The sequence below is a fragment of the Lampetra fluviatilis genome, chromosome 3 (genome assembly GCF_964198595.1).
Source record: "Lampetra fluviatilis chromosome 3, kcLamFluv1.1, whole genome shotgun sequence".
Lineage (NCBI taxonomy): Eukaryota > Metazoa > Chordata > Hyperoartia > Petromyzontiformes > Petromyzontidae > Lampetra > Lampetra fluviatilis.
The window spans coordinates 2,464,025-2,485,442 of record NC_136277.1 but is presented as its reverse complement, the minus strand read 5'-3'; the positions used below and the strand labels follow the sequence as shown (position 1 = coordinate 2,485,442).

At 51.8% G+C, this 21,418-nt stretch overlaps 1 protein-coding gene across 2 annotated transcripts; it reads left to right on the top strand.

The window, feature by feature from the left end:
• Positions 1-4,875: 4,875 nt before the first annotated feature.
• On the top strand, positions 4,876-17,377 carry LOC144951287 (excitatory amino acid transporter 5-like). 2 transcript variants are annotated; one of them, XM_078881485.1, is made up of 13 exons: positions 4,876-5,314; positions 5,881-6,037; positions 6,950-7,029; positions 7,738-7,953; positions 8,124-8,166; positions 8,320-8,570; positions 9,060-9,307; positions 9,917-10,016; positions 10,197-10,430; positions 10,568-10,762; positions 11,239-11,373; positions 11,839-11,935; positions 16,585-17,377. In XM_078881485.1, the coding sequence occupies exons 2-13, from the start codon at positions 5,891-5,893 to the stop codon at positions 17,092-17,094; spliced, it is 2,256 nt and encodes a 751-aa protein (XP_078737611.1). In that variant the 5' UTR covers positions 4,876-5,314; positions 5,881-5,890; the 3' UTR covers positions 17,095-17,377. The 2 variants fall into 2 exon arrangements, with proteins under 2 accessions (XP_078737611.1, XP_078737601.1); XM_078881475.1 differs by having other exon boundaries at positions 4,876-5,731.
• The last annotated feature ends 4,041 nt before the right edge of the window (positions 17,378-21,418 follow it).

The window sequence follows — 21,418 nt, the reverse complement described above, 5'->3', positions numbered from 1 at the left end:
GCCGAGGCAAATCCCTAATCCAGGCGCCTTCCCTCTAAGCCAATGGCACAATGTGTGCCGCTTTGTGTTAAGGATGATGGAGCCAAGAGTGGTTGTGCTATGGATAGACTCACTCCTGCCATAGGAATGTGGAATTTCCCCCACTGGTTCTGCAGGGCTGTGAACAACAGATGAGCGCCGATGCCTCAATGCCAAATTGAGCCGAACATCACTGTCGTGTTTTGTTGACACGCGGGGGACTCAAAAGGGCAGGATGAGTCTCGATTGCAAGAGTGGTCTGGGTGACCACAACGACAGAAGCGAGAAGGTAACGAAATACAGCGAGCAAGCAAACAGCCACCAGAGCATAAACAATCAACTAATTGTGAGAGACATCCAAATAGAAATCGGCACAGATACGACCGAAAAGCCTTCTGGGAGTGCGTAACTTCAGCAGAATTGGCTATACACAAGCACATTCTGGACAGATTTTGACATTTAGTGTCTTGTAAGCAGAGCCAGGCTCTCTTGAATTGCCCGTGTTCAGACACGGGTCCTCAAAGAGCGGACACAACAACACAGGGCAGTGTGGCGGCGAGTCATGCTCCGGGCGCAGCGCGGCTTGGTAGACACAGCGATAATCCTAGCGGAGATGCGCGGAGAATTGCAGAGAGGGAAGGGCGCAGGCTATGCCAGCCGGCGTGAGTGCACAGCGCTCATGGCCACTTCCGTAGCAATCCTCTTTAGCACAACATCTGTAAATGACGAGCCACCTCATCATCGCAGCACAATAACAATGATCATGATGACGATGCATATTTTGAAACCGGCCACAGTGCTCAGTGACAGAGCGAGCGGCTCGCAATTGGAAGTTCGCGAGTTCCAATCCTGGATGGGGTGGGGGTTGACTCAGCCCATCACCTCTCCCTCCGTCCGAGGTCGATTAAATGGGTACCACTTTGTGGGGGTGTCAACGGCGATTATCGTAAGTAAAATGTCACCCACCCTCCAAAGGAACGTGGACTTTCCACCGCTAGCTCTACAGGTCTGCAAACGGGAGTACAGCTGTGGGGGCCGTTGGCCCCCGGGGTCTCTCCCGCCATCATCCCCTATTCCGTTTATGTTACCCCACCTCCCTAATACCCGCTAGGGTTTCGCCGGCCTTCGAACGCGACGCCCCTACCCATACGGCTTCACGCAGCGCTCCCACGCCGCAAGCATACGTGCGCACGGCATCATCAATCAAACGCCATACTCCCCCTCTTTACGCCGCTACGTACAGCGCTCGCACGCTGCGAGCGTGCGCCCGTCTACAGCCCGGTGCGGCACTCGCCTCCACATCGAATAACCACGTTACCAATGGCACCCGTATCCGACACGTAGCGAACGTACGCGCACTCACGCACACAGCTCCCCGCGGCACTCACTCACCACGGAGCACTCACGTTGTGATCGCGCACCTGTATCATACACGTAGTGAACGTACGCGCACTCACGCACACAGCTCCCCGCCGCGCTCACTCACGTGGCGAACCACTGTGTACGCAGGACCACACACGTGCACACCTCTCCACGAGATCACACGAGGCCACGATTCGCTATTCATGATTTATTGTCCGCTACCTGGAACTAGGTGTTAAATCAGTGAGTCGACGAGGCTGGCCCACGCTGATACCTTTATGCCTATTCCCGATTTATCTGCTATGATTATAATTCACCTCCTTACTCACTGTTAGGTGCTCACGGCGGTCCGTTGATCCCCTGCTCGCAGCGTACCTCGGTGCGTCCCACGGACGTCCGGGTCGCTGGGCTGGAGCTGCGTCTTGTCGCCTCGCGCTGGAGTGAGAGCCTGATTTCCCCTTTGCGCCCCCTATTTATCCTCCCTACATCAAAGGCTCCGAGCGGGATGGTGGCCCACAGCTTTTCCCTAACAATGGGCTCGCACCCTCTAGCACGCGCACCGCGGTTCCGGGCGCCTGTGATATGCTAATCAATGTGCGGCGTTGCGCAGCGCAAATTCCAATCAATCCCTTTCTCACGCAGGCCCCCATTATTGAAGTTCATGCGGCGGTGTCCATCACAAAGGCCCGTCGTGGGAATCTGTGCACGGCTCCCCGCGCGCCTCCCCTCTCCCGATCTATTCATACCTTCAGCTTAATTATTTACCCTCCCCAACAATTGTGCCTGCGCGCTCAAGTGCAACAATCCCAACCTTAAGTGACTATGCGAGAGCCGCCGCATTCCTGCTAATTATGCCGTCCCGTCCCTGCTTGCCTCGTCGACACGTGGGGGTGGGTGTGGGGGGTGCGCCTCAACCGCGGTGGCCGAATGCCCCTCGCCGCAACCATACCATCTTAAGGTCGGTCGCAGCGCCGCGGTGCAACGTAGCGTCGGGGGAGGTCATCCAACTCCCTGATCGCCGGAAACCGTGAGAGTTAATCCCGATAAGGGTTTCTCGGATAAAAACCGGTCGATCAGGTGTCCTCCCCTTCCAGCTCTATGGGGGGGGGGAAATGCGTGCGGGTGTGTTCATGTGAGGTGAGGTGAGGGGGACGAGGGGTCGGCTCCGTCCCTTGGTGGTGGCGAGGTCGGGGATGGGGCGCCTGCTGAACGGCTTCGTGGCGGCGGCATCACACAGCACCGCCTCCGATTTGCGTTTGTTTACTGTGTTCGATGTCTTCTGTCAAGTGGTTATGCTTTTGTTGTTTTTGTCTCGAATTCTATTCGCTCGCTCACTCTACCTTTCGTGCTCGCTTTGTCTGATTGCGGTGCCGGGGGTCACGCTCGCACGTGAGGCTCTGCCGGTTTAACAAAAGCACTACACTAGAAACAACATTCTTAGTGACAATACGCGGCACTCTATTTAACGAGATCAATGAATGAAAACATGTTATGACTGCGAGGCCTGGCGACGGCGCTGCGCGGCTCTGGAGGATTTAGCGGAGATCCTGACGCATAGGCTTAGAGATCGGTCACACCAGGACCTTGACCCCTTCTAATCCCCATGACCCCTTCATATCCGTGTAGGGGTCCAAATCCCCTCGCTCGAGCAGGAGCGGAGGGGGGGGGCTGTTGAGGAGGGGTTGCGAGGTGCCGTCGTGGATACACGACGTGTACACGTGGTTATTGGATCTAAAAATCTGAACTTAAATGCGCACCCGGTATGATGTGTAAACATCGGCACGAGGGAGACAAAGGCAGCCGGCCGTAGTACTGACCACCCACCCCTGGTGTGCCTTTCTGGCACTTGCTCCTGCAGCCTGTTGCGACTACACGGGGGGTCTTCGTCTCTTTGTGACGCGTGGTCACCTGGTTGGGTGAGCAAGCGGCTCACAGCCGGCAAGTTTGTGAGTTCACATCTTGAATCCTGGTTGGGGGGTGGTGGACATCATTCCTCCATTGTCGATACAATGACATTTATCTACCTACACATTCACCTACCTAGCACCTTATACATTCACCTAAACATAAGCACCACTTTGTGGGTAGGTCAGTAGTGGTTGTCGTCGAGACAGAGTCGCCCCCGTCATAGAAACGTATACATTCCACCCCTGGCTTTGCAGGGCTGTGAACAGGAGATGAACACCGATGCCTCAATGTGGATTTGAGCAGCAGGAATCACTCCGACGTCGAATGTTCAACAACGAGAAAGCGCCAAGATCCCCGCTCGCAAGGCGCGCGAGAGACGCGATCGGTCCAACGCCTTAGTGCTCGTTAGCGCAGCAGGAAATCACTCGCACGAGAAACGCTCCACGCCCCGAACCGAGACACTTGACGGCATCGCACGGGATGGAGTGGGGCTCACGCGATAGCGAATCAACGCCGAGCAATCATTGCTCCCATGGACGGCACGAACCGGACCCTCGCTGCTGCTGTCACATCTGGTTGTGCAGCGTCAGGCTCCGACCGCATTGCTGCACCACACAGGGTCCAGAGTGAAGCAGCACTCGGGGTCATTAATGGTCCCGCACTCGTTGGTTCACTGGCGGTCAATCGCCTCCTTATTATTCTTTAATCGCGACTGCAGTGGCGACTGTTCCCTCGGGTTACCAGACACTGAATCGTCTCATCCACACAATTTTCAACCACCACACTGCATGTCAGAGCAAGACTCACTCACTTACCCACTCACCCACACACTCACCACACTGCAGGTCACTCACTTCTCTTTCTGCTTCTTCCCTCGCACTGCTCCACTCTGGAATTCCCTCTCCCACCATCATCGTCATCTCTTCCCGCAAAGATCTTACAACAATAATAACCGTGCTTAATTCATGAAACGTGTTAACGCTTATCTGTGACCACTTCAACAGCACTGTTTGTTGCTGACTGCTTGACGTTTTGGCCCTTTGATAAGCAACTGTGTTAAAAAATAATCACATATGGGTGAGTGGGTGTTTCTTCGGGTGCGTGGGCAGGTGAATGGGTAAGTGGGTGGGTAGGTGAGCTAAAAGGTAAGGTGGTGGATAACTGGGTAGGTTTATTGGTAGGTGAGCCAGTGGATGAGTGGGTAGGTGAGTCAGTGGGTGAGTGGGTGTGTAGATTTATCAACACTTGCAGGCGAGCTGCTCAGAAACAGCAGCAAGGCGCCACTCCATGTGCCCTGCCCCTACGCACGTCACGCGTCCACCACACCGCACGCACAATCCTCTCAGCCTTGTCTCGACCACCAACTCGAAAGAGTTTGTTTCACTGTTGCTTGTTGGTTCAGCCACATCATTCAACTGCTTTGGAGCGGTGGCCTAGACAATTACACGGTCGCCCGTTTCTCCTCTCGGTGATGTTCGTGCCGCGCGGATTACCCGAGATTACTCCCGGGTCTCGAAAAGCCGAGGGGATTTGTTGCTACGCAGTGGCTCAGACAAATGCTTTGAGCCTTTGGCGAGCAGTGTCGGGGATGGGAGAATCGCGGCGCTCGCGAGTGGCCCTCCCCGGCCCTTATCGCGTCAGCCGGCGGTCCAGGCCCTAACTGAATCCAAACCAACCGGTGCGGTTTGTCGCTGGCCGCTTTACGCGTTGCGCATCTGGACCCTGCGCGCAGAAACTGGGGGTCAAAAGCAAATGGCGTAACCGAACGGTTTGGGGTTTTTTTGTTCTCTTAACCAGTTTTCGTAGTGGCACCGTGGATTGTTGCTCCGGTTCGAGTGTCTGTCGGGCATGGAGCCCGGTTCGTGACAGAGCAGGGGGGCAGCCGAGGGACGCTGACGGGGAGCGAGTGGCGGTGGAGCGGACGCGCAGCGCTGGCGGGGGACGCCGAGCGCTGGAGGAAGCCTCGCTGATGTCAACCAACGAGCCAGCAAGGGTGGACTGCGAGATGTCGTGCGACTTTTGAAAAGTAAAATCTGGCAGCGATCGCCTGGTTCGTTTCGTTGTTGTTCGGAAGCAGAAATCGCCACGGTTTTGCCGATAAATTTGTGTCTTAACCTGGCATTGAAATCGTAAGCTGCAGGAATATCAGCGTCATCAGCAGAAGCATTATCATCAGCAGCAGACAACACCTTAATATTGGATCTGCGGCGACATCAACACCAGCAGCAGGATGTAAAGAACCTGCGTGGGAAACACGACTGAGTAGAGACCTGCATCAGCAGCAGCAGCGCCAGCAGAACACAACCATCAGCTGCACCACCACCACCAGGGGCCTCAGCAGTCATCTCAGCATCAGCACCACCACCGCCAGTGCCGAGTCGTAAACTCCACCATCACAACTCACCGCCGCCACCAGCCCCAACAGCATCACCACCACTAACCGGTAGGACCATCACTATCACCACCACTCACCACCAGCTCAGGCAGTATCACCTCCACTCTCACATACACCACTCACCCGTAGTACCATCACTATCCCCACCACTCACCCGTAGCACCATCAGTATCACCACCACTACCACTCACCGGCAGGCACAGCAGGATGGCGTGCGCAGCGACGAGCAGCACAGCGTGGCTCCGCGTCAAGGCGTCCGTGCTGCAGAACCTGCTGCTCATCCTCTCCGTCATGTCGGTGATCGTGGGCTGCCTCCTGGGCTTCCTGCTGCGAGCCAAGCAGCTCTCCCAGCAGGTGACGAGCTCCCAGCACGCGCGCCACACGCCTGCGAAGTCGGTGTGAGTCTGCGTGTGTGATACCTGTCGACAGGTGTGTATCTATGTGTGTTATACCTGTGCAGAGGTGTGTGTGTGTGACACCTGTCAAGAGATGTGTGTGTGTATGTGACACATATCAATAATGTTGCCCGCTCGCACGCACGGGGTTTCTCCAGGTGCTCCGGTTTACTCCCAAATGTCTCAACTCATTGTCTGAAAACGTCTCAATATATAGGGGACTGCAGAACCTGGGCAATTGTTAGTGCCGACTCACCGCCTGTCTGCCTTCCCGCGTGTCCGTGGTTCGTCAGCGACTATGAGATGCGAATTGCATCAGCGATGACGCGACATTAAACTAAAATTAACAATACGAGGTGTGGTGTGAGGCGTGTGATAGGTGTGTTCACTTCGTGTACAGGTGTCTGCAGATGAGGCACACGTGCCTTGGCCGTGTAAGCCAGTCACGCCAAGAATCGTCAACATAACGTCGAGGAAGTCAGAATATTTGACCCCAAATTTACTTTGACTTCCTGCACCTTGTTCTGAAGACACCTGACGCAGTTTCAAGCCAAACGTCGTGAATCAAATCGCTGCTCAATGTAGGCCCTGAGATTTGTTCTCCAACTCATCGGCGCTGATCTGAGCTACAACAACAATCAGTGCATTAACTGCTTGCACACCACGTGACAAGGGAACATGCGTTCGGCTGTGTCGTGTGATGTAAGGCCTACGACACACATTTGGGCATGAAATGGCTTCACCCAAATATGAATTACAAATCATATCAGTTGCGCAAAGCTCCTCCGTGTTAACCTTTGAATTCGTTTGGCCCGATGGTGAGTCTCTGGTGTGCTGTGCTCTGTAAAGCGCCTGGTCGTCTGCCCTGCAGGAGATCCAGTACCTGGCTTTCCCGGGTGAGCTGCTCATGCGCATGCTCAAGATGCTCATCCTACCCCTCGTCACATCCAGGTACGGGACACCTGTGTGTATGCGTGTTGTGATGAGCGGTGGTGCAGTGGTTAGCGAGTTCATATCCTGGGAAGGGTTGACTCTTACCATCACCCCTCCGGGGTTGATACAATGAGTACCATTTTGTGGCGAAGATGAAGTGGTTGTCCTATGGATATACTCGCCCCCGTCATAGAAATGTGGAAGTTCCACCATTGGCTCAGGGCCGTAAACGGAACATGAGCACCAATGCCTCGATGTTGCTCAGTAGAGCAGGAACTCACTTTAACTCTTAGACTCTGAACTTGGCAAAACCGTTTCAGGCGACGGCCCTCTGACAGGGCGGAGAGGCGCATCATAGCGGTTAGTGCATCACGCTGCGGCCGCGTTGCCTTGGGCTGGAATTCGCGACGTCCCCAGGTCTCCTCCGTTCCACTCGGGGCTCGGAACAGGGGCCCTTTGACCCATATTCCCTGAGCTGTGGGATTAAGTGCAGTGTAACTCTACGCGAAGACGTAGGTGGCGGAGTACTATGACGATCGCCAATGGCACGATGCCAGGTGGTACACCTGAATGCGACTCACAGGACGGAGCAGAGAGAGCACTCGTCAACCGCCCCACCCCACTCGGCCCACAGACCCCTGCGCTGCTGTCGCCAACTCTCCGTTTGATGTTTTGTTTTTACGTTTAAACGAAACTCTGTCATTTAAAACCGTGCTGTGCCTGCAGCCTCATCTCTGGCCTGGCCGCCCTGGACAGCAAGACGTGCGCCCGCCTGGGCCTGGTGACGGTCTCCTATTATCTGAGCACCACGCTGCTCGCCGTGGTTATCGGCATCGTGCTGGCGTGCGCCGTGCACCCGGGCAGCGCGGCGCAGCGCGACGGCCGCGACCAGGGAGGCCGCAGCCTGCCAAGCTCGGCGGACGCCCTGCTCGACCTCATACGGTGGCCACGGGGCCTGCGCCGGCCACGACACGCCGACCCTCCACACTCTCCACTTGTTCCGCCGAGACATTTGTACTCTGAGATTATGACCGCCGGTTCACTTGTTGGCGTTGTTGGTGCTGTTGCTGCTGTTGAGCGACCTTTCCAATGTCACCGCACTCTCGTTGCAGAAACATGTTTCCAGCCAACCTCGTGGAGGCAACGTTCCAGCAGGTGAGACCCACACAGATCTCTCCACACAGATCTCTCCACGGAGATGGAGCCACGAAATCAGCCCGTGTTGGCGGATTGGGAAGGCCTTCATCCAGCAGTGGATAGATCACGGCCGATGACGATGATGAGGGCGACGATGATCTGTTTTCTCAGTACCGCACCAATATGGTTTCCGTGGTGAAGCCGCGAAACGAGACTCCGCACCTCGTGTCACCCATCACGTCGTCAACAGGCACCACCCTGCCTCCCAACATCACGAGTGGTGGAGGTGCTGGTAGAGGTGGTGGTCGTAGCAAATGGGCTCCAACTAAGCGACCAGCCCCCTCACAGCACCAGCAACACCAGCAGCAGCGACAGCAGCGACAGCATAGCCAGCAGCAGCAGGAGCACCCGGCCAGACACGGGTGAGTAAAGTCAACTGTGTGAGCGTGGTTCTCCCCTAGGTCGACGCATCCTCAAATGAGTAGCTGGTGTAGTGTAAACATCTCCACTATGGAGACAAAGGCGCCGGTTGTGGTGCTGGCCACCCACCCCCTCATGTGCCGTTTCGGCTTTCATAGGTGCTCGCAAACAGCACTTGCCCTCAGAGTCTGTTGAATGCAATACGGGGGATCTTTGTCTATGTGTGCCAGTGTGTGGTTCTCTGGTTGCCTCCCGTAGCTAAAAAACAAAGCCACACAATGTTACCGCCGTTGGCCAAACTTCCCGATGCGGAGAAGTTCCTCGATTGGGATGAGAGACGTCAAGAGCATCATTGCCACGCTTGGCAGGACCCTCCTGAAAAGGAGTTTAGAGACTTTTGTCGTTAATCAAGCGTCGTAGAGGAATACTTATAATAGTAAGAACACACTCCAGCCACACGAAACCAATGGTTCTCTTTACTCTTCATCCAGAGCGGGCGATGAGGTGGAGACGATTGAAGGCCGACCGCACTTCGTGTTTCACGTCGTGGCGGAGGATGATGTCGACGATGGTGATGGGGATGGTGACGACGGCGGCAGCGGTGGTGGAGGCGGCGTTGCCACGGAGAGGGTGCTGGTGGAGATGGTTACGCTGCCGCCCCGCGTGTATTACCGGAGCGTCCCGGGCACCAGCGCGGGAATGAACGTCCTGGGAATCGTCATCTTTTCAGCCACCATGGGTGCGGCTTCCATTCCGACGTAGACAATGGAACCACCGTGACGGTGTAACCTCGTGACGGTGTTACCTCGTATTGCCTCGTGACGGTGTTACCTGGTGACAGACAGTGTTATCTCGTGTTACAATGGCTTTGCGTGGAACTAGAAGCCATGTCCTTTCTGACCTGTAACCGTCTGTGCAGTTCACCAGCGATGGTGCAAGCAAGCCCCACTCTGCCGACAAGAGTTGAACCAATGCTGCTAATAAGATGCACTCCCAGAATGCCGTTTGGTCGATGGGATGTGTAAATAAAATACTTCATGTGGAAGGACAGATGTGTGAAGGAGGTGAATTGTCCACGGATTCGTGTTCTTTATCGATAACAATGCTCCTGGAAAGCTGAAGCGGACTGAGGCAGGCACAGCAATGGGGAGAAATGCGTTTGAGCAGAAACGCAATCGGAACGACGCGAGTTGACGTCCTGGTTGTGGGGAGGTTGAATCGCCCTTGCCAACGCACAACGTTGGGCCAAGGGTGGCGCGTGGTTGGAACCGGCGGATCTGCCGTTTCCAGTTGGGTGGGCAATGCGGGTGACGTGGCTGTGTGCTGGCGCTCGCGGCGTGTGCTCTAGGGGTGATGCTCGGCAAGATGGGACACAACGGCTTGCCGCTTGTCACGTTCTGCCAGTGTCTCAACGAGGCTGTGCTGCGCATTGTATCCGTCACTGTGTGGTGGGTCTCACCACCGGCACACTACCAACACCACCAGTACCACCAATGACACTCACACGCACTACCAATACTACCAATGCCACTATTCCTTTACCAACAGCACCACCACCACAATCAACCCACTCCTCCTCCTTGCACCACCACAACCTCTCTGGCCTCCCGTCCGCCCGGTCTCCCCAGGTACTTCCCGCTGGGCATCGTGTTCCTGGTGGCCGCCAAGGTGCTGGAGATGGACGACCCATCCCAGCTGGGCCGGCGCCTGGGCCTCTACTCGGCCACGGTGGTGGCGGGGCTGATGCTGCACGGCCTTGTCGTGCTGCCCTGCATCTACTGCGCCGTCACTCGCCGCAACCCCGTGGCCTTCGTGCGTGGCATGCTGCAGGCCCTGCTCATTGCGCTCGCCACCTCCTCCAGGTGCCCGCCGGCCTCGCCGCCATCGCCGATAGCCGGATGGCCAGCCCGACGGGCCGCCACGGGAACCCAACGTCGTTGTCTCCGTCGTGTGACCATTGTCGTTGTTGTCATTGTTGTCGCTGTTGTCGTGATGGTAGCTCGGCGACGCTGCCCATCACGTTCCGCTGCCTGCTGGAGAACAACCACATCGACCGTCGCATTGCGCGCTTCGTGCTGCCGGTGGGGGCCACCATCAACATGGACGGCACTGCACTGTACGAGGCCGTGGCGGCCATCTTCATCGCCCAGGTCAACGGCTACGAACTGGACCTAGGCCAACTCGTCACCATCAGGTGCCTCCTCCTCATCCTCCTCCCTGCCAAACCCTGCAACCTGCGCCGGGGATGCGTGACCCAGCGGTAGAGTGGTGTTTGCTACTTGCAGAGGTTCGCGGTTCGAATGTGGTGGCTGTCTTAATTAAGACTGCGGTGGTGGTGCTGTATTTATAAAAAAAATACTACGACGCACCATCTGATTCGCTCGCGGCAGAACGTTAAGGATGCCATGACGCCATTCGCAAGCGAAGGCCATAGTATGTCAGCATCACGGTCCAAATTTTAAAATTAGTCAATTACTATCACGCAGCAGCACTCATCACCCCCATCACAAAAACTTGGCAGGACCCTCCTGTGAAGAGTTGAATCTTTCTTCATGCTACCTGGATAAACAAGCGAAATAATAATAAAACAGTAGCCGTGCGTGTGTGTGACCATGAGAGTCTCTACATAATATTCCGTGCCTCTGCGTGCATCTCCTCGGGACTCGTCAGCATCACGGCCACGGCAGCCAGCATCGGCGCCGCCGGGATTCCACAGTCGGGCCTCGTCACGATGGCCATCGTGCTCACGTCCGTGGGGCTGCCCAGCGAGGACATCTCCCTCATCGTCGCCGTCGACTGGGCGCTGTGGGTACACACGCACGCAAGGCAAAGCTCCCCCTTATAGCCCACACGGTCTGTAGGGGCAAGTGCCGGGGGGGTCGTGCGGCTGTCGTCCCGTCCTGGCGGGCGACGATACCAATGGCCGACATTCAGTGGTGACATCACTGCGGCGCTTGTGTCAGGCTAGGTGCACTTCGAGGCCAGTAAAGTGTGAAAGTCTGGAAGGCTCCTAGTTGAAAAGAGGCCATGGGACAGACTCAGGTGTCATGGGTTGACTGACATGACTGGCAGACGACAATAACCACACATGCCTACCACACAGAGACAAGCACACACATAGACTAGCGGAGAGATACAGAGACACGCGCTTATCATATGTTTCCATCTGTCTGTCCATCTAACCTGCACTCTGTCCATCTCTCAGCGTGTCCACCTAACCTCGTGTCCGTGCATGTGTCTGTGTGTGCGGGTCTTTGTCTCTGGCTGCAGAGACCGGTTCCGGACTATGGTGAATGTTCTGGGTGACTCCCTGGGAGCCGGGATCATATCTCACATCTGCCGCAAGGAGTTCCAACAGCTGGACGGGGTGAGTCCATCAGCATCACCATCAGCCATGGTCTATCTACTGCTGGATGAAGCCCTCCCCCCCAAAGCCATTGTCACCTCTCACGACGGTGACGGTTGGGGTGCCCAGCGGTGGAGCGAGCGGCTTACAGCGATCAGAAGGTCGTGAGTTCAGATCACTGGTTTGGGGGGGTGGGGTTGACTCAGCACATCATCATCCCTCCCTCCGGGGTCCATAAAATTTGCACCACTTTGTGGGGAAGTCAACAGTGGTTGTGCTATGGAGAGACTTGCACCACCCCCCTTACCCCCGCCAGAGGAATATGGAATTTCCACCACTGGTTCTGCAAGGCTTCAAACAAGAGATGAGCACCAATGCCTCAATGTTAATTCGAGCAGAAAGTCACTGAATTTTTACATTCAAAATCGATAATGACTTAATTCATATTCTTAGGGTCTTTTGGTAAAGTCACGTAGATAGGTTCAAAGAAAATAACAAAAAATTACGACTTTTCTATCGCAACACAAGCGTTCGTGATCAGGAAGAGGGCGTTAGCTTCTAAAGGTAAAATGTTTATAAAGGTTTGAAATGAGCGTAGCCCAAATGTCAGCTGCCAATGTTAACGTAAGTGGGGGGCAGCGACCACGACAGTGGTGGGTTTGCCCACCAATCAAAGGGCTACCCAGTAAAAATTAGCATGACAATGTAAGATCTTTGAGCAGGCTCCACGGCAAGCGCCCTGAGGTGGCTATGTTAACGTGAGAGATTAGCATGTTAATGGAAGATCGCAAAGCAAACACCTCGAGCTCGGTGAGCGAGGTGGCTGTGTTAGGGTGAGAAATTCTACCTACTCTTTGGTTCTGTCGGTAAAGTCACGTAGATATAAAACACAATAAATTAAATCGACTAATTCTGGATTTGAAGTTTTCGTGACTGCAATAAACCATACTCTTTGGTTCTTTCGGTAAAGTCACGTAGGTGACTTTTTTTTATCACGACGTTTCGATTGCAACACAAGCAATCATCATCAGGTGGGAAAACCACAGCAATATTTTTTTGCTGAAGAGGGAGAGAGAGTTGCCGTAGTAAGAGGTAATATAGGTAAGAAAGGGGGGAGGAGCAAGGGGGCGGGGAGGGAGGGGTGGGGGTGTGGGGGAGGGGTAGCGCTGTGTGGACGCGAGGAGGAGTACGTGAGGCTGGGGAGTAGGCGGGGCTGGGAGTGGGAGGCCGAGAGAGCTGGTGATGCGGAGGAGAGGTTAACTTGGAAAAATATAGTCGTACCCGGGTTTTACCTGGTTAATAACATCCTTCCAAGATTTCTCAATTCGTATCCATCTTCTCGGTTGAAGTTATGTCTATGTTTATATATCTGGATGGCTTCATGAACAAACCTTTGTTATTAAACAGGTAAAACCATAACTGCTTTGTAGCGGTTGTTGTCTATCATATCTGCCGGGTACGACTACTCTATTTTTCCGAGTTAACCTCTCCTCTCTCGGCCTCCCACTCCCAGCCCCGCCTACACCCCCCCCCCAACCGGCCTCACGCACTCCTCCTCGCGCCCACGCAGCGCTACCCCTACCCCACACCCCCACCCCTCCCTCTCCCCCTTGCTCCTCCCCCATTTCTTACCTATATTATCTCTTACCACGGCAACTCTCTCTCCCACTTCAGCGCAAAAAAATTATTGCTGTGGTTTTCCCACCTGATGGTTGCTTGTGTTGCAATCGAAACGTTGTGATTTAATTTATTTTATTTAATACCTACGTGACTTTACTGAAAGAACCAAAGTGTATGGATCCCTGCAGTCACGAAAATAACAACTAGCATCGGAAGGTGGTAGGATGGCAACATCACAGTCAGTTTTGACTTGAACCGGTTAATAATGTCCTTCCAATGATTGCTCAGTTTATACCCATCTTCTCGATTGAAATTGTGTCTGTTTCTATATATATGGATGGCTTCATGAACGAATATTTGTTGATAGCCAGTGGGTTTGCAAAGTACCTTCGTCTTAGAGAAATAAATTTCGTGTGAGCCCACCGCATTAAAACAATGATCAGCCACGGCCGAGGTATTGGTCCTACCATGTTTCAGATCTGCCTTATGTTCACGAACACGGTCCGAGACATGTCGCTTAGTTTCCCCAATGTAACTACTGCCGCAGACACAGCTTAGTTTGTAAACGCCGGGGTATTGTATGTCAGGGATCACATCCTTCACAGATGGGATCAGATCACAAATTTTATGTACTGTGTTAAATCGAACCTGGATCTTGTGTTTGCTCATGATTTTTTAACTCTTTTTAGTGACCCCTGCTATGTATGGCAAGGTGATGGTTTTAATTGGATCCTCAGATGGTTCTTTCCCAACGGTTGGGGTGATAGCTTTACGGATTGTGTAGTCTGAATACCCATTCATCTTGAGAACTTAGTGTACGTCTTCCAGTTCACTGGCTAGGTGATGATGGTCAGAAATACAGATATGCATCCGTATGGGTGGCCTTCCTGTAGACAGAGTGTTCCATTGAGCCATCTGGTCTCCTTTCGATTAAAACATCCTTTTCCACCTCCATGGTGAATTTGATGGCTGGGTTTATGGAGCTGATGTGGTTGAGGAATTGGTTCAGAGCTGGTCGGCCATGTGGCCAGATGACAAACGTGTCATCTACGTACCTCTTCCACAAGGATGGACATAGAGTGGATGCCTGGATGGCATCTGTCTCAAAAATTTCCATGAAAACATTGGCTACAACTAGAGATAAGGGAGAACCCATTGGGGTACCATCAACTTGTTTGTATAATGTACCATTCCAGGTGAAGTATTGGTGAGGCAGTGTCTCACCTTGGCTGGTACATCAGCATTCAGTCCATGTTGGACCAAACCTTCAATGATTGCAATGGTGTCAGGCACAGGAACTTTGGTAAACAAAGAGACTACATCAAAACTAACGAGAAAATCTAGTGAGATGTCCTTAATTAACGATACCAAGTGAGCTGAGTTAAGTACAGCTGAGGTGGTCTTACCAGTTAATGGTTGTAAGGTCTCAGACAGAAATCGGGCCAGTTTGTAGGTGGATGAGTCAATGGTGGAGATGATAGGACGAAGGAGTGTACCCTATTTATGGATTTTTGGTAAATCCATAAAGAGTGGTCTAGCAGCAGAGGGTTTTAAGGAAAACTGCTTGGTTGGTTCAATTAAAGATGTCGAATCGGTGATGATCTTGTTGGTTTTCGTAACGAGGTTGTTGGTGGGATTTCTTAAAATGTTTGTATAGCTACCATCATTAAGTAGGTCCTGAATTTTGTTATTGTATGTGGTTTTGTCTATGATGACTGTGGCATTGCCCTTGTCAGCTGAGAGGATGACTATTTCATCTCTCTTTTATAATTGAGAAAGCTCAAAGCGCTCATCCTTACTGATGTTGCTAATAGGTGCCTTAGCGTTTTTGAAGATTACAGCGACTTCTGATCTTGCCACGTCTGCAGTAATGTGTCCTAAACCCATAAGGGCTACGTAAACCTGGCCAATGAAATCTTCAACTGGGATCTGTTTAGGGACTGCAAAATTCAACCCTTTATCTAGCACGGATATTAGGCTGTCAGAAATTAGACTGTTACTCTGATTGATAACAATCTTTTCAACGTCTAACTTTTTAACGTGTGGATCTGGCTTCTTCTTGGAAAAGAGGTTGAACTTGGAAATCAGGTTATCTTTGCATTTAGCTGACTGAAGAGGCTGTCGTGTTATCTACAGGTTCCCAATCAGATGTAGACATTTTTTCCGTCAATGTTAAGTGTGACTTCAGGAGAGTCTTGTCTAAATTATGTAGTTCAAATCGGAGAAATCTTATTCTCTCTGAGATCAGAGCTAAGCTGGCCCTGAACAAGATCCGTTTAGCATTGTGAGAAGTCACAGCAGCAGATGTCAATGTAAAGGCGATCGGTATTACCTTAGTTTCGCAGCATCTCTTCAGGAATGTGAGCGACTCGATCAGATGAGCCTTCTTGTCTCGAAGTTTTATAAATATCTAATAGTTGTGTGGAAACCCTCCTCGTAGAGGCGGTTAAATCAAAATCACGTAGATAGATTTTACATTAACAGGTAAAAATTTTCACCCTAACACAGCCACCTCGCTCACTGAGCTCGAGGTTTTTGCTTTGTAATCTTCTATTAACATGCTAATATCTCATGTTAACATAGCCACATCAGGGCGCCCGCCGTGGAGGCTGCTCAATGATCTTGCATTATCATGCAAATTTTTACTGGGCAGCCCTTTGATTTGTGGAAAAACCCACCACCGTCGCGGTCGCTGCCCACCACTTGTATACATTGGCTGCTGACATTTGGGCTATGCTCATTTCAAACCTTTATAAACAGTTTACCTTTAGAAGCTAACTCCCTCTTCCTGATGACGAGCGCTTGTGTTGCGATCGAAACGTCATAGTTTTCTTTGAACCTATCTACGTGACTTTACCGAAAGACCCGAATAATATCATTATTATATTATTATAATAAAGCTAAAGGTAAGGTCGCTACTCGCAAGGCGTTGGAGAGACGTGATCGGTGAACCCGTCCCCTCGAACATATCGGACCAGCACGTGTAGTCTGATACACTGTGTATATCTCTCTCTCTATATCGCTATACAATCATTATTACAACTCCGCAGGGACAAAGGATCGTGGAGTTGAAGAGCATGAGGCTGCCCCACGTCGCGATGCAGCGCAATGGCGCGGTGATCCCAGGGGTCAAACTGCCCCGCCGAGCGGCCACCTACCCCCGGCACGGCCGCCATAGCGGCGGCGATGGTGGCGGCGGTGACAGTGGTGGCGGTGCGTGCACTGGGACGTGGCTGCCGGCGAGCCCCCGCGATCACCGGTCACGCTCGTGCCGCGCGGCCACACTGCGCCGCGAGTACTGGAGGTCGCGCTGCGGCGTGGGGAATAGCAGCGGCAGCACCACTAGCACCCGCACCTCACGGGCAGCGGGGGCTGCTGGGGTAGCGGGAGGAGGCAGAGGAGGGGGGGAGGCTGTGGACGAGTGCGAGGACCAGACGACGAGAGGCGGCGAGCGAGCGGACGCGTGCGTCGTCATCGACATGAATGGTGATGATGACGATGATGACGTCGTCGTGGTCATCGACTCGTCAGAAGACACCGACTCAGAGTCCATCCTGTGAACTATGAACTCCCCATGAGGCGGGGGGGGCGTTGAGGAGATCGGTTGTGTAGATCGGGTTAGACATCGGGCTTAGGGTGAGTGTCTGGCTGGCGAGTGTCTGGCTGGCTAGTGTCTGGTTAGTGGCATACTTCTCTGATTTTTCAGATGTTGTTGTGGGGAATATAAGTAACCCAATAACTCTGTAGAAAATTTGCCTCCTTAACATATTTTTCCCTCCACATAAACATTAAAAGTAGTTTTTACAAATCCCATCAGCCACGCTGCCTTCCGAGAGTCGATCATTTCAGTGGCATTGATCCAGTACGAAATAACGTTCAGACATGTTTGAACACTGCGTGTCTCATCAGCACATTCAGGGTTGTTGGAACCAGTGCTGGTGAACTGCCAGATGTTTGTAGGCAAGGACCCTGTCTGTTCATAACGAGTCACAGCCACGCCTGTGTTGAACCGCAAGACTTTTCAATCTACCAATGTTGTTCCATGTGACGATGAATTAAAATTAAGGTTTTTTTTACCGCATAACAAAAAACTTTTAAAAACCAAACCAATAAAATATGAAGTGCTTTTTGTAAAACGTACAAATATTCTACTGTGCTGTTCTCGCTGTGTCTCTCTGTGTGTTTTTGTGTATATACATGTGTGTGTGGGGAGTAGTCGTGCATCGGTTAACGCACTGCGCTACGAACCCGTCCACCCAAGTTCGATTACTGCTCACGGCCAACATCAGTGACGAATATCCGAACCGGTACTGAGCCTCCCCTGGGTCGACTCAGCCTTAAATGAGTACCTGCTGGGGTTTGTAAACCTCAGCACAGGGGAGACAAAAGTGGTCACAGGCCGGGCGCGGTTCCGCCCACAACATTTCCTCGTAGGTGCCGCGCCGTGACGGCCTTCGTAGGCACTCGCTTAAAGATGCTGCCTCAACAGTCTGTGTGGGCTACACGGGGGACCTTTGTCTTTGTGCCTGCCCACACACGCACGGCATTCACTGTCATGGTCAGTCACCGCGTCACTCCCACTGTTCGTGCGGCCGTCACAGAGATTGATGTACGGACGTCTCCATTAAACGCGTTTCTTACTTTAGCAGTGCCGCTGTGTGTGATTCATTCCCCTGGCACTGGAGGCCACGGGACCCACAGGTCCACTCAGCGGAGAGGCCCAGAGGGCCACTCAGCGGAAAGGCCGCGGGGCCCAGAGGGCCACTCACGAGAGGACACGGGGCCCAGAGGGCCACTCACGAGAGGCCACGGGGTCCTGAGGGCCACTAATGAGAGGGCACGGGGCCCAGAGGGTCACTCAGCAGAGAGGCCATGGGGCCCAGAGGGCCACTCATAAGAGGCCACGGGGCCCTGGGGGCCACTCTCCAGAGGCCACGGGACCCAGAGGGTCACTCAGCAGAGAGGCCACGGGGCCCAGAGGGTCACTCAGCAGAGGCCACGGGGCCCTGGTGGCCACTCACCGAGGGCAGAAGGCGGCAGTGCAGCAACTCATGGTAGGGATTGTTCAACGATGACCGCTCCACAGGTAACAAATTGTAATAATAGGGGTTTTCCCTCGAGGACGCTAAAAGGCGTCCTCTGGTCGAGCACCAATTGGGTCCAGGCTCAAAAGAAAGCAGTCCCTTGGTGTGGGCCAATCAGTTTCAAAGACAATGCATATATGATCATCGTGTGTTTTTGTTTGCATTTCGACTGCAAGTATTGTGGTTAATACATACATGAATCCTTGTAAAAAGGTTTCAGTTTTGTTGCCAGAAAAAAGGGGAAAACCCCTATTATTATATTTTGGTACTGGCAAAGGTGGTATAATGAGGTAACAGATTGTAGAACCGGTTCCAGGGGAACGTCAGTGACGAATGCACCGCTGGGGTAAATCATATATGCAAGGTGAGTGCGAGGCACAGGCATAGCACTGCAACTGCTCGCTCGAGGCCCTGCTGGCGGAAGGGGTCTCTTCTTGAAGGAGCTCGAGTGGTAATTTTTCTCACATGTCCACGATTGCCAGACAAGTTGGAAGTGGCGGGAATACCCACATTTAACCCCACCACACGCGACTGGAGAACCCATACAGTGGTAGCTGCGGAGGGGAGGGGGATTTTAGAGACTCGCTCTGCTGCTTCAACTGCCACTCCGAGAAATCAAATCGAACCAGCGACATCTGGATCAAAAATCTAGTAGCCATTGCCCCTATCGGTCTCTGTGTATGTTTATGGCTTTGTGCGAGGCCGTAGCCATGGAGTCAATAGAAACAAATAATCTAAATTTGAAAACTCATTTCCTGATAAAAAAATAAAAAATTCACTAACACATGGGATAAACTTTTGATTTATTTTCATAATAATGTCTAATAGTGTATTGTATTACATTGCCCTGTTTTTTACTCTTAGGTTTTTTCGGTAAAGTCACGTAGGTAAAAAATAAAAAAATATATAAATAAGAATAGAAATAAAATAATAAATCACGACGTTTCGGAGGCAACACAAGTCTCCGTCATCAGGTGGGACCGTCACAGCTAAATTTACTGTATCAAGTGAGGAAAAATCCAAGAGACGAGCTCTTAAATACAAGTTAAGGGGGAGGGGGGATTATCTGAATGTGGTCGCCAGGGAATGGAACGGTGGGGGGGGGGGGCTAAAAGAGAACAATGGTGCACATCGACTCGGGGTTGTGGCCGGTGTTAGCTGATAATCAAAATAAAAGAAAGCAGTACTGTTAAACGCTGGGGATGTCAACACTCGGTAAAGTAGAATAGTACCTGTCAAATAAGATGGTACAAATGTGTAATTAAATATTTTTTACATGGTTAATAACATATTTCCAATGATTACTCAGTTTGTACCCATCATCACGGTTGAAGTTATGTCTGTGTTTGTATATCTGGATGGCTTCGTGTACACACCTTTGATGGTAGCCAGAAACTTTTCAGAGCACCTTGGTCTCGGAAAAGACAATATCATGAGAGCCCACAGCGTTGTAGCAATGATCAGCAACGGCGGAAGAATCAATTTTGCCGTGTTTCAGATCTGACTTGTGCTCGTGGACACGATCGGAGACATGACGTTTCGTTTCCCCAATGTAACAATCACCACAGATGCAACTCAATTTATAGACTCCAGGGTATTGCAAGTCAGGAATGACATCTTTTACAGATGGGATTAGATCACGGATTTTATGTACTGTACTGAATCGGACTTGGATCTTGTGTTTTTTTAGAATTTTGGAGATCTTTTTGGTCACGCCTGCTATGTATGTATGTATATATTAATATATATTTTTTTACCTACGTGACTTTACCGAAAAAACCTAAGAGGATGAATCCTTGCAGTCACAAAAGCTTCAAATCTAGAATGAATACGCTCTGTTTTCTCTTTTTTACCTTTTCTTGTTTCATTGTATGTCATGGCAGAGATTAGGGATTAATAAAGTACAAACATAGCCACAAAAATATGTGCATTGTTATATGAAGACAAGTCCAGATATTGTGGCCAAGGTTTAGAAAATTGTTGTTTTTATTTACATATTTACAAGTACACTTGGGTAGGCAGCAGGGGCGTTTGCTCTGCTCTGCTCTCCTATCTTCTACTCTCCAGCCCTCTCTCCTCTCCTCCTCTGGTCCTATATTCTCCTCTCTTCTCCAGTCATCTGTTTTCCTCTCCCCTGCTCTGAAGTTATTTCTGCTCCTATCCTCCCATCACCTCCTCTCTCCAGGCAATGACAAGTGTTTTGACTTGCCATTCTTCAAGCAAAGGATCCAAAGGCCTGTTTATGCTTATCGTTGACGCCTATAAAAGACTGGCATATTCCTTCAAGGTCCAGTTTCTCCTAGTGCACGTGACACATGGCCACATTATTCAGCCTTGTTTGACTCATCGAATATCTAAGCCATGTCTCAGCCTCTACAGAGGAGGCCGGGGCGACCAGCAGAAGCCTTACTAAAGCTTCCACCTGACTGAAGAGACCTCTCACCTCTGACACAATTTCCCTAATAATGCTAGCAACATCTGAGCTCATTTGAGATGTGTAATTAGCCCCAAACATGACCAGCTGCAGTAGTCTTGAATTAAATTCAGGAGACTCGTCTACCACCTTGTCCATGTCTCCGCATAACAGCACATTTTCAAACTGCTGCAGCTTGTGGAATCCAGCTTGATCAAACCTCTCTATGAATTGAGTACCGGATTTTCCCTCATATAGCCCGCATATGCATATAACCCGCAGACGCATATACCCTGCAAAAAGAGCGTTTTGTGTCAAACAAATTTCAGATAGCCCGCACCTCCATATACCCCGCATGCATTAATATCTTTAATGTCGTTACCACAG

Excerpts from the sequence above, each read along its gene's own strand:
- LOC144951287 (XM_078881485.1), top strand. The coding sequence starts at position 5,891 with ATGGCGTGCGCAGCGACGAGCAGCACAGCGTGGCTCCGCGTCAAGGCG. Across the intron at positions 8,167-8,319 it reads TGGAGGCAACGTTCCAGCAG|TACCGCACCAATATGGTTTC; the intron begins GTGAGACCCACA and ends CTGTTTTCTCAG. Across the intron at positions 8,571-9,059 it reads GAGCACCCGGCCAGACACGG|AGCGGGCGATGAGGTGGAGA; the intron begins GTGAGTAAAGTC and ends CTCTTCATCCAG.